The sequence below is a fragment of the Melanotaenia boesemani genome, chromosome 3, assembly GCF_017639745.1.
Source record: "Melanotaenia boesemani isolate fMelBoe1 chromosome 3, fMelBoe1.pri, whole genome shotgun sequence".
NCBI lineage: Eukaryota > Metazoa > Chordata > Actinopteri > Atheriniformes > Melanotaeniidae > Melanotaenia > Melanotaenia boesemani.
In genome coordinates, this window is record NC_055684.1 from 29,769,545 (window position 1) to 29,782,398 (window position 12,854).

The 12,854-nt window shown below is 39.1% G+C and overlaps 1 protein-coding gene across 1 annotated transcript; it reads right to left on the reverse strand.

Moving 5' to 3' along the window:
- Positions 1 to 157: 157 nt before the first annotated feature.
- On the reverse strand, positions 158 to 12,263 carry usp4 (ubiquitin specific peptidase 4 (proto-oncogene)). Its single transcript, XM_041978884.1, is given in 23 exon segments — positions 158 to 1,781; positions 1,904 to 1,992; positions 2,359 to 2,462; positions 3,993 to 4,142; positions 4,222 to 4,337; positions 4,422 to 4,492; positions 4,605 to 4,802; positions 4,925 to 5,151; positions 5,256 to 5,438; positions 5,527 to 5,578; positions 5,581 to 5,620; positions 5,728 to 5,811; positions 6,030 to 6,254; positions 6,495 to 6,653; positions 6,751 to 6,924; positions 7,036 to 7,153; positions 8,309 to 8,449; positions 8,621 to 8,682; positions 9,921 to 10,066; positions 10,185 to 10,311; positions 10,412 to 10,542; positions 10,673 to 10,800; positions 12,059 to 12,263. Coding segments are annotated over 23 exon segments (3,000 nt in total). The 5' UTR covers positions 12,211 to 12,263; the 3' UTR covers positions 158 to 1,658.
- Positions 12,264 to 12,854: the final 591 nt, after the last annotated feature.

Genomic DNA, 12,854 nt, shown 5'->3' on the forward strand with positions numbered 1-12,854 from the left:
TGTAATCATGCCAGCACCAACCAGCAGGCAGGGCACCAGGAGACCAGATTAACATGCCATTACGCAACAAGGTGCAGATCTTCTGGCAAACAGCAAGACTTACAAGAGAAGACACATTAAATACTAACTGCCATCTTATTTTTTTCTTTCTAAAAGATCTTTGATATTGAGTACAAGTAAATGCATTATATTGTTGTTAATTGACCACATTTAAGACACATTTATAACTGTGCTTCCTGGAATCATTTCTCTATAAAGACTAAATTTAGAAAAAAAAGGGACTTTATTTTATCATCTCAAATTCCAGAAATAACATAAATGTTTAACTTAAAAGCAGAATAGTGTTTTAATGGTAGAAGGAAAACATTTTTGGCTCAGTCAGAACTGTCTCACCTCTATTGGATTCCATGAACTTGCTTCTATTCACGAGAAAAAACCTGCGCAAGTTTCATGAATAAAGCACCACTTTTATACTAGTTTATTTAGTTTCATTCAGTGTGCTTTAAAGATATCAGCCACTTCAATACAGAGCTGCGTTAATGCACATGACTAGTAAGGACAAGCTATTGCAGCAGAGCGAGTGTCCAACCAGGCAGCAGTCAAATTATGATTCAAAGACACGTTAAATTGATCTGAAATTGTTCGCCGGGCCGTTCATTTTAATGCTACGGCCACACCACACGCTGCTGTCGTATCTAGATGCACCACAAGCAGGTAGACCATGTACTCAAATTTCAAAGTGCCTCCTTTTCATCAGGTTGCAGGAATTGAAAGGCCGCTTTTTTTTTTTCAATGTGATTACAAAAACAAAAGGAAAAAAAAAAAGTTTAATTTAAAAAACTTTACATGGTAAGCAAGGTGGGACGCTTAGAAGGGGCATGAAAGACAGCAGAGTCTGTGCTATGCATTAAATAAAACAGCAAGGCTAAAAAAATGCTTCTACTTGTCAAGTCAGACGATTAAAATCTTGAAACGAGACATCCCTTCTGTGGTTTAGACTGCAACACAGATCCAGCAGGCCACGAGGATGACGGCCACTCTGAAGCAGCACGATCACTTTCGAAATTGATCCACTTACAAGAGCTGGCATTAGGGTCAGGATTCTTGCAACAACGATGCCATGTATTGTTCTGTGTGCACATGACACTGTTATGAGTTTGCATTCACCTCTGCACAGCAAGAATATCAGATGTAACCTAGGCACAATGCCAGTATCCTGCCAACGTCTGCTTCGTGTCTTCATAAATAGCTTGGAGCGCTTTGGTCAAAACAATATGTGCATTTTGGCTTTTTTTAAAAAATATTTGACTCTTCTTGAGGGCAACGGAAACATTTATCTACAAATCTGAGGGCACTTCTAACATTCTGTTCATCCAGTGAGAGGATCTATATGCATTCATATTCCTCTTTGTTTGAGACTAGTAAACTATGATGAGAAATCAGTAGGCCACCCGCTGCAGGGAGGACTCCCAGTTCACTCTTCTGACGAGACTGCTGGCTCTAGCCAAAAACATACAAAACAGAAATCAAATAAAACACGGAGAAGGTAAGATTAATAAGTCTGTGGAATCCTCTGCCACTAATGAAGGTTTATGTGCGCATCCAAGTGTCTATTTGCCATATGAATTTCCGTGAATGTCCCTTTGAATCAGGGCTCCTCAGTTTATGTCCATGTGGTAATCGGCCGACTCCGGGGCTCCACCCAACGAGGCCGAAGGTTGAGGTTTGGAGGGGCTTTCCTCGTCCCTGCGCTGATAGAAGAGCACGTAGGCTGCTTTTGTCTGTAACAAGACGACAGGGATATTATTACCACAACAACAAGGACACCTGACACTGGAGCCGAGGAGCCTCACAAATCCAATATTTCTTTACCAACAAAGAATAATAAAGAGCTAAAACTCACCACAATCTGGTCCTCTGTGGCAGAAGAAACACTGCTGTCGTCAAAGTAATACCACTTTGTTTCCACTTTATTCTTCCCATAAGCCGTGTCTGTCAGAGGAAACTGTGTTAAACCACTATTCAGGACATTATTTCCTCAGAGAGAGATACAAATCTTATTACATCAGCATAATATAAATAGATGCAGTAAATACAAGTAAAACTTGAAAGTGAGTCAATGTATGAGGCTCTTTGCAGTAATAAATTTCAACCACATGCAAGCTCTCAAACGGAGACAGTGGTCATTTCAGCTCTCCTCTTTTTGACACAAATTAACGGTTGAGGGCAGACATTCATTACAACTAACAACTCTTTTAAGTCATGATGATGTGGAATGATTTTAGGTTTTGCTTTCCACTAAAGTAAAAGTGTAATATCACAAAATTAAAGAAACAAACATGTTAAGCAGCGACTTACAGTGGCCTCCTCCCATTCCTCCATAGTGGTTTGAAACAGCAATAAGGTCATAGATGTAAGGGCCTGCTTTAGGGTCACAAACAAACTCCGACATGTTCAGATCCCTGACAAAGAAAACACAGTAAGCTGGTTAAAGACATGGCCAAGATCTAAAATATTAAACAAAAACAAGGTCTGTAGGCCTCTTGTATGTCTAAGCTGTCCTTAATAAGCATGACTCAGCCTTTTTTTTTAAAGGATTTCGTCATCACTGTCTCTACTTTCTTCTTTCCTGGTAGATAAACTGTCCAAACAAGTCAAGTGTGTGAAATTTTGCCATTAAATCATATAAACCTGAGGCAACTTCTTTGTTTTAAACAATAAAATTGCACCACGTGTTAACTGAAAAAAACATATAATTCACACAAAGTACAAAGGTACCTTTCATAAGCCAAACCATAAAAAAAGATACAGGAGCAAGAAGAACACATGTCTTATTCTTTAAGAGATGATGTAATGTCTTTGAGACAAGATGCGAGTTCACTTCCACAAAATATAACAAGTGCTTCCTTATTAAGACTTTCGCTTCGGTTGTACAACTTTTCCTGTTCGAGGTAGTGCGACAGTCCCACTAATACTACAGCGCCTGAATAGCCAATTTGAAGACAACTTGTGCATCACTTAGACATCAATTCTACATTTTCATTGCAATTATTTAGATACATTTATCTAAATAATCAGTGCAATAAAAACCTAATAGTTGTGTGTCTGTCCCACCTCAATGTAAAAAAAAACATTTAAAAAAAAAAAATAAATAAATACTGATAAACCGATAATAGACTACACTAGAGTCAAAACCAACCAAATAGCTGTAATAGATGTTTTAAAGCTGCGGTTCCCAACCTGAGGTCCGAACACAGAGGGTCCTCAAAGCCTTTACCATTCAGAGCCATTGTGATTAAAAATTAAGACCATGTTCACACAGACACGAGTTGAGTGTGTCCGCTCTTGTTTTTTAATCATCTGGACAATTTTTTTCTCATAGACACAAATTAAAATTTGTTCAAACAGCCTGCCTGAAAACCTAAACTTTTTAAACCAGATCCCAAAGTGAATAAATGGATAAAAGTGAATAAACACATGTATCCTTAGGCATGTAATTTTGTCCGTGTGATGAGGTTTAGTGAGGCCAGTGAGCAGGGGTTCATTTAACTTTAGCTTCATCAAAGAACATGACTCAGCCAGAATACAGTGTTTATGGTAAGAATTTTGCTAATGAAAGCATAAAAACCAAGCATGGTTTCAGTACAGAGTGGAGCAGGGGGTCTACTGCTTTCTAGTATTTGCATAAAGGGGATCCTCAAAGAATATAGGATAGAAACCACTGCTTTAAATGAGCATTGTCTGGCATTATGACATTTTTAAATCTTAATCTGGGTTACAAATTGAGTAAAAACCCAAATAAAATAAAAAATAAAAAAGAGCATTTAATAATCTGTTTATTTTTGGTCAACTAGAGGTGTAAAAACAAATATTAACCTCTGATTGACATAAAAACTTTTCAGGGTCTACCCACATCTGACACAATCTCAGCCTGGATAGGCTTCAGCCTTTTGCATACTATAAAGAGCCAACGGTAAATCTTGCCATCATACCTGATGGGAAAGTCCACCACTGTGTCCAGCTTGTCCCTCCAACATCGATTATAGGAGAAACGCTTCAGGTGGACGACCAGAATGCGAGGCAGCGACCACAAGTCAAACTTTTTTGTGGCCTGTTGGTGTTTCTTACATGTTGGACAATACCTACGTCAAAATATTAGGTTAAGATAACAAATACAGCACACAGAGCAGAAGTTTCAGAGTTTTGATGAATAACCCTCACCAAGGATCATGTTCTCCCAGAGTCTCCATAGTTGTGAAGAGCTCGATGCATTCCCTCAGAGCCACAGTGGCTTTCTTTTTTTGAGGCTGCAGCATGCTGTCATGTTTCTCGTAGGCCTACACAAAAACATTTAGGCAAATATAAAGACCCTATTTGCATATTGTGCCACAGGATTATCAGATGAACATAAACCCACAAACCTCAGCTTCCTGCTCATCATAACACAGTTTCTTTGACTCTGTGTCCCAGTCGATGGCCACCGTGGAATGAGCTGCATGGAAAAGAGATGGGAGGAGATGTGTTTACACAAAAAGGATTTGAAAAGTAAAGCTACAAACATTATTCTAAGTTAACAAACAGCAAGTTAAATAGTTAGCACTGACGATTAAGTTTGAGGATATTTCCATCGCAAGGCAGCTGGCTGATGTTGGCTGTTCCGTAAGAGTTGACAATGCTGAAAGTAAAGAGCTTTGCTGTGTCTCCTTTGGAGCCATTTTCTAAGTCAGAGGTTTCCTCCTCTTCTTCAGATAGACCATTCTCTTGCTCAGGACTCACTTGGTGGTCCATGGCTTCCTCTTCACCTGAACACACACAGAAAACAGTGACATCTTGTCTTTTTTTTTCCACAAGTCTTGCTATGCTTCTGTTACAATGATCAACCATATTTGTTTAACAGTCAGAGTAGGACACATCAGCTACTTACCATCATATTGCCCATTAGATTCAATACACGTTCCTGAGTGGTTGCTGCCACTGCTGGAGCTGCCACTGCAGGAGGCCCCGTCTGACAGGGGGCTGCCGCAGCCGCCCAGGCTGGCATTGAGACTGGATGATGCTGAACATTCAGGAGCCTGGCTGCAGCTGGATATGGTGGCAGAGGCTGACGCTCTGCTTTCACTATTAGGACTCTGGGGGTGCTTTACATAGCGTCTGCAAAACAGAACAGGGAGGAAAAATGAACAAACAGCAATGTGCACAAACTACTGAAAAAACTCATTCTGTATGTAATTTGCAAATAAACTGACAGATCTTACCCAATCCTCTCCAGGATCCTTTCATAAAGAACATCTGCTGTGAGGTTGTGTTTGGGCACTGTGATGAGTAAAGGCTGGCCAAACAGCAAGGTGCTTGTAGAGCTTCCAGCATGCTTGGAGTGGCGCTCCCTGAAATATATAGGCAGGTTCATCCTCTCACTGTCTTCCTCCTGAACCTCATACCTGCAAAGAGCACAAAACACAAACATTGCATTAAACTGGAACCACTGGAGCCAAACTCTCAGCTCATCATGCAGTCAACAAGACTTACACAAAAATGTCATCTTTTTCCAAGATTTGGTTCAGACCATCATCCCGTCTATAATTTTATGGAACCTATGATTGTAAACATCTGCTACCACCATCTAAAAAGACAGGAGAGTTGCACACTTAGAAATTATATTTAATACAACCTAAAACAGTAATATATTGGATATTTGAGATAACTAGTAATGAAAAAAATTGCGCTAACATTTTCTGGAGGGATATCACAGAGTTTGGACAAGGCGCTGCACAGGTCCGTCACTGTTCCCATTTTGGGGACCACCACTCGGTACTGGCAGATAAAGAAATACAACAAAACATTTTTAGTGTGTGTATTGCCTTTTAAAACACAACGAGATGATATGTCAGTCTCAGATTCACTATTAGCAAGAACAAAAACAATTATTTTTAAAATTTAGAACATTAGAATTAGTAGCAGATGCTAATTAGCATTGAGCAATTGCAATTCTGAGTGTTGAACCATAGGACAGGAGCTTAACGCAGACTTACCTGAGTGGGTCTAGACTGAGGGTCTGATCGTACCAAGAACACCTCCATTGTACGGTCTTTCTTCATGGGCAGAGGCAATGTGAGGTAGCAGAACGGGTCAAATGTTACAGACACCTTGGAGCACTCTGGGCAGACCAGTGTGGATTTGAAGAGGCCATGGAAAATATCAACTATAATGGAGTCATTTCGCAGGCGGTGGTTCTTCCAAGCCTCCTTGGCAACAATCTGTAAGGAGGATATTTTAACATCAACTGAGGGTGATCAAAGTGTTCAACCTGACTCTGTGGAGTTAAAATTACTCTTTTGTTCTTATAAAACAGAGAAGATCAATGAACATAGTGTGGAGCTTCAAACCTTATGCTATATCTAGTTGTCAATCAAACACTCCTTGATGCTAAACTATTATCTTTTAAAATAAATTGCAATTCAGTTTCAGAAATTGAGACAACGAAGCTGGAGCTGCACCTCATCTGGACGGCCCTCAGCGTCTCTCAGGGCCAAGTAAGGCTTCTTCTTGACACGGTTTAGATCTTCATGGAGCCCGTCCAACAGGAAGGCCAGCAACTCCTGCGAGTCCTGCTGCTGGTAGCCTGAGAACTGGGGAGCAAAGCGTCCAACCTGGGTCTGGAAATAAAAAGGCATATGTTTTTACTTTTATCTGACTTTACTTCTATCTATCCAAATAAACCCTTTTCAGGTACGGTTGTCTGACAGAACTCACTTTGAAGGTTCGTGGTGCCACGTAGCTGTTGCGGCTCAGCCACATCTGCTTTACTAGATCTGCATAAGCCTCAGCTATTTCGCCCCTCATTCCCAGCGGATTCTCTCTGTTAATCTCTGCCTCATACTGATCATTAAGGAAGTACTCTGTGAGCGGAGATGCGTTGCTCAGGCACTAAAGGTACGGGATAAGAAAGGGGATTATGTAAAGAAAATTCCCAAAAATGTGAAAACTGACTTCCACTGCACAGAAGCTGCAAAAGGATTTATTTTTAATTATTTTTACCTGGAGAGCAGAGTTCATGAAGCATGTATTGCCCAAATTACTGAGACCACAGAGGCCAGGTTGTGATTGTGACTCTCTGTAGTTGTAGGAGGAGCTATACGAACTGTAGCTTCCAAATCTGTTGGGAGAGCAGATCCATTACTGCTGGCACAGGTTTAAGTTTAAACAAGGCATTTTGGTATTGTTTAGGGACACAACATCACATCGATAAAACATCAATAATCATCGCGGCTCGTCTTTACCAGCAGCTGCTCATGTTCATCAGATCAGAAACACTACACGCTTAATATTATATGTCTGATAGTCCAAGATATGTAAATCCTGAGCAAACATGACATTTAATGACCCCTGAAGTCCAGTGCTGTTACACTATTATTTTCAGTGTGATTTATTGAACTGAACGGGGATTCTACGACATCTCCAAATACATTTTATATTCATCATCCTCTCTTTCAAGTTTTAAAAAATTATCTAGGGGACATATCTGTACTCAGCAGAATAGTAAATCTGCGTATTTTTTTTCGTAGACACAAATTAAAAATTGGAGAAATCAAAGCATTTCAAAATTAAGTCATTGCTTCACTTAGATGTTTCCATAGTTATACTTTAGTTCCTGGTGCCTGGATTCAACGCAAGTGTGCCAAACTTAAGAAGCAAGTCAAATCTTCTGTCTGCCACATTTCTGTTGCATCTAAGAACAATGCCTAAACTCCACTACACATATCTTTAATGTTTTGACAATTGTGGTTTTTTTTTATTCAGGTTAGTCCCCTTCAGCGTTCAAATCAGTGTTCAGTCTCAAAAATGGAAAGAAGTTAAGTAAACTCTGAAGGCAGCTAATAAAATGGTCAATTCTGTTTTCATGCAATCTCAAAAGACATCTCAGAAAAATGCAAACACTTGCTCTCTATGTAGCAAAAATACAGTTTCGTGAGATTTGGGTTTCAATACAGTTTTGAGAAGACTAACATTAACACTACAGCAACACTTTCGTTGCATGTTTCCCACAATGCAATATAATTATGTTGATTTTTGAAGGCTTGTTTTATCTGTATTTTATTTGAATGTAGACAGTTCTTATGTAAAGCACTTTGTGTTGCTTATTGCTTGAAAAGCACTTCATAAATTAAATAAAATTAAATAAATAATAAAATTGATAATATTTATTTTTACGGTATCATATATATCTGGTACCAAGATGGTTTTAAATTCAAATTGATGAGTACAAAACAAATATTTACAACAGAGGAAAATCAAAGTGAAGACCGCTTACCTGTTACTAGAGGAGGTGCTGTTGTTAAGTGTGTATCCAGGGCTGCTGTCTCCGTTGGTTACTGTTGGGGATATACTAGCTGATGAGTTTGAGGAAAGTTTTGGGGAGGTAGTAAAATTCCTGGATGGTGTTGCACTGGATCTAGTGAACAAGAGCAAAAGTATGTTTTTTAAAACAATAATTTTTTTGTACATTAAGTCATCTTTAACTTAGAATCATCTGAATACTTGGATACAAATTTAGTAAAAATATGGGATACATCATCCATTTCTCTGATACCTAAGCCTAAGCAAAAACAAGCAGTTGACTTACTTGGGATGGGAAGCTTGTCTGGGCCATGTCCCGTCCTCATTCTTGCGCTCGATCACAAGCACCTGTGGGGAAAACATACCAAGTGAAAGTCAAGCTAGCACAGCTGACATTCAAGTCTGAGCTGTCATTTCTCATGCTTGAGATTAATACTCTGCATACAGTATATCAAACGCTACCAAGCACGTAGCTTTATCATCTGCAGTTTTGTTATCTAACAACCTGCATTATTTACAGCTGCAAAGATTTATCTGGAATTTATTGGCTGCCATGGTATTTTGTTTCATGCCTCATTTTATTCTACCTAATGTGACTAACAACAAGGTATCTGACTTTCTATAAGATATTCAGATTAAAAGGCAAATAATTCTTTTAACACCTTACAATACCCTTTGGCTGAAGTGATTTCTTGAGTTACACAAATGACAAAATAAAAAAAAATCTTATACAAATTATTTGTTTTGATGCTTTGTTCAATCTAGACAAATATTTTTTCTCAATCTTCACTGTGTTTTTCACACAACGGGCTTATGTGCTACGCTGTGTTTGTAGCAGGCTTGATTGTAATGGATGAAACCAGAAAAAAGGAAAATCAGAGTATGAAAGTGAAATGTCTCAAATTTGGGATTATTTCAAACAAAAGACAAACAAAAATACTACACTGTGTGTCAATTTGTAAAACCCAATTATCATACCAAAACAGCACAAAAACCATTCTAAAGCATATGAACATCATGTCCATTGAATGGAACAAACATAATGTAAATTTGCATGCCTGTTAGTTGAGAACATACTATACTGAGCTGAGCTGTATAGCAACTTTTCAACTTATGTGCCACATTTTATTTATTTTTTTAAGGGAGCAGCTTGCATCTATTGTGTTGTTGTGCCTAAATTAAGGTAAAACATCACCAGAAATGCTCCACTTGTGCAACATCATATTTTTCTCATCTTCCTCTGACGGGATAATTTAGAGAACATTCAGTTACAGACATAACCACATGCTGTAGCCCAAACAAAGTTGCAACACAACTTTACAGTACAGTCCTAAAAATTGCAATACACCTAAATCATGACCTAAACTTTCTGAAATCAGCTCAACAAGAACCACACAGTATGAAGTCGTGATTTATATCTTAGTGCAGGACTAATGTGCAGCACTGCTGATGTGCCTGTTTTTGTATCCAGTGCCTGTGAATGAATTATGTATTGTTAGTGAGTACCAATATTGCTAGGTTGTTATGTTCATGTGGTCTATCAAGAAACAACTCAAGAAAATGGAAATGACAGAGGCCTTCTCTACCTGTCCCTGGAAGAGGCCAGCATCCTGTACAGTGCTGTCAGGCTTGTTCAGCTGCTCATATGTGTTGCTCATGTATTTGTTCCAGAGTCTGGTCTCCTTCTCTAAAGGGATATTGAACAAGGTCCGCATTTCCTTCTCTATAGTTTCTGAACACACAGGAAAGAAATGTTATTAAAAAGGTAAATATGGACAGAAACCTACATTTTTGGGCCTCAAGCTGTTAGTTAGGTTCAATTCACAAGAAAATCTTTATGTAGTTCTTACCTATAGTATCAGCTTTGCTGAAATGACGTGTGATGACATTGTTCATGTTGTCATTCTCACACAGGTTGAGTTCAAGCAGATAGACCTCCACCTTACAGTGCTTAACAAACATACCATGTTCTACCACCTAGAAAAGATGACATTTGTAATAACGTGATGGATACCATTTGGGAGCACAGTCTGCTAAATGACTTAATGAATTAATGGATCTTAAACAGCTTCTTCACCTTCCTGACGATAGGCCTCTGGCCCTCACAGCAGCCATACCAACTGACAAGTTTATTCCAGGCCTCAGTTGGTACAAGGACATAGTCCAGCTCATCTATAAGGTGGTCTTTCAGGGCCTGAGTCTCCTGGTCTTTAAGAGAATAACAAAATAAGCACAGGGTGGAAAAAATGGGTCTTTTAATTAGCATGTGTAACTCTGCTATTCATAAAGAGAAAGTAAAATAAGACTATATATGCATCTATACATATGTTGGTTTTACCTGAGAACAGCCCAGAGTTATCAATTGGCCCTGGATAGAGGTTACGTTCTCCAATGTTGTACATATCCCAGCTGTCAAACCCCACATACTTCTTCCATTGCTTGAACCACCGACTGTCTATTAGATACCTACAATAAATTGGTTAATAGTTGATAGCAAACACATTACACTTCAAGAGCCCCTGAAATGTTTAAATAAAAATTGAACATTTACATTTAATTTTTAGGTAATCTAGGCATAAATAGGATGAGAGATGATAAAAGGCTAAGAGATACTGCACTCAGCCTTGTGCCATTTCTGACCATTATGCAACACCAAACTGTCTTAGCATTTGCAGCAGATATAGAAAGAACAAGCCAGTTTGACTTAATCTCATCTAAAGAATCTCCTTTAGCTAATTGGCTTGTATTGACATAGTAGCAAGCATTGCTGAGCCAATTTACATAGTTGGACCATGACACCTTGCCTATATTAGAGCAATAATAAAGCAACAGCCTCCAAGTTTCATTCAAATAAGCTTCCCCAGTTATTTAGATGAGTTTAGTTTAGGTAAGTCACACAGTAGTATAAATATGTTTGTGAAAGGTCATGTTAAGTACCATGGGCCAGCAGTTAATTTTAAAAAAGTATCATGAAAAAACAACCACAAGTAATAGAATAATTTGTAATTACTGTGAGAATACTTTAATCTCTGTAGCTAAAAAACAAACAAACAAAAAAGAAGCACGGACTACTTCTTAAGCACAAAATTCTATCTTTAAGTTAAGCAAAGAAAATACGTGCTGACGTGATGTTTATCAACTGTAATATTTATTTGCTGATTTGTAACCAGATAAATTAGCTGAACTACATCCAAGCCAGCACGCTTCCCAAGGTATGAAACTTGTCTTCATGAAATGAGAACACAAAGTCATAGAGCCAAAACTTGTCACTACAGGCAGGAAATGAAATTTCTTGTCAGCAGGCCCTCTTCCTAATCAGAACTTGTCATGTAATGCACCGGTCGGTTTGCCTAGAAGGGAAACCCATCATCTGAATCTAGGGCCTAAGTTTCACTATCAACCGATAAGCTATTACATCGGCTAGCTTCGTCCAATTTACCACAAAGGAAGCGTAATGGTTCATTTACTGAACCTAGCAAATCCACTACTTAGCCTACGTTATTCAAAGATAAATAGCTGTTACTACACGTACTTCTCGTAACAGAAAATTTGTAAAGTCGGGCTGATTAGCCGCTAGCATGTTTATCTGTTGAACATTAGCCTACCAAATATCAGCAGCTTTCGGCATCGCTGTCATTAGCTACTAGCTTTAGCACGTTAGCACTTCCTGTACCTCGCTAGCTACCGCCAGTTAAAATACTTAGATAACGTTGCCGATTCTTACCATTCGTCTCCTTTTCTAAGAGTTGTTTTCAATAGTGTCCCAATAGTTTGTTTTTGACTTTCGGTTGAAGGTGTAGGCATTTGCGCAGCTACCGGCTCCGAGTCGGAGTCTGCCGCGCTACCCGACTCGGGTCCGCCTCCTTCGGCCATCATTCAACCAGTGTACCGGTATCGTGAACGCGCTACACAAGGGCGAGCGCTGTGCTGAACATTCTTCTTCTACGCTGGCTTAAGAACAACGGGTTCATGTGCCACAGACAAGTGAGAGCCCCCTCATGTCCAACCGATGAGCATAATGCCCAGAAAAAAGAAATAGACAGCAAACAAATAAAAAATACTAACCTCGCAGCTGTGAACCATAGTAATATGGTCATTGAGTGTCAGCTGTGTATGTTGCAGATGAGTTGCATTGTATTGCATTGCTTCATCGTAATTTTGTATCTATTGTGGTTGTTTCATGCCTTTTGGTGATAATTGTTTATCTCATTGTCAGGGTGTAGTGCTTTTTGTAAACATTATGTCCAGCATTACAATAGGCGCTTTACACATATGAATAAAATTTTACTGCCCATATGATGTACTATAAATATGGGTGGTATTGGCTCAGGAGGTAATGTGGGTTGTCCTCTGCTTGGGCAATGATAAAGATGGTTTGAACCCAGCTTTATCCATGTAATTATGCTGTTTTTCCCTGTGTAAGACACTTCACCCACTTTGTGTGTTGACAATACTGATGTGTGAATGTTGACCATCAGTCTGACCCAGGGCAGCTGTGGCTACACATGCGGCTTACTACC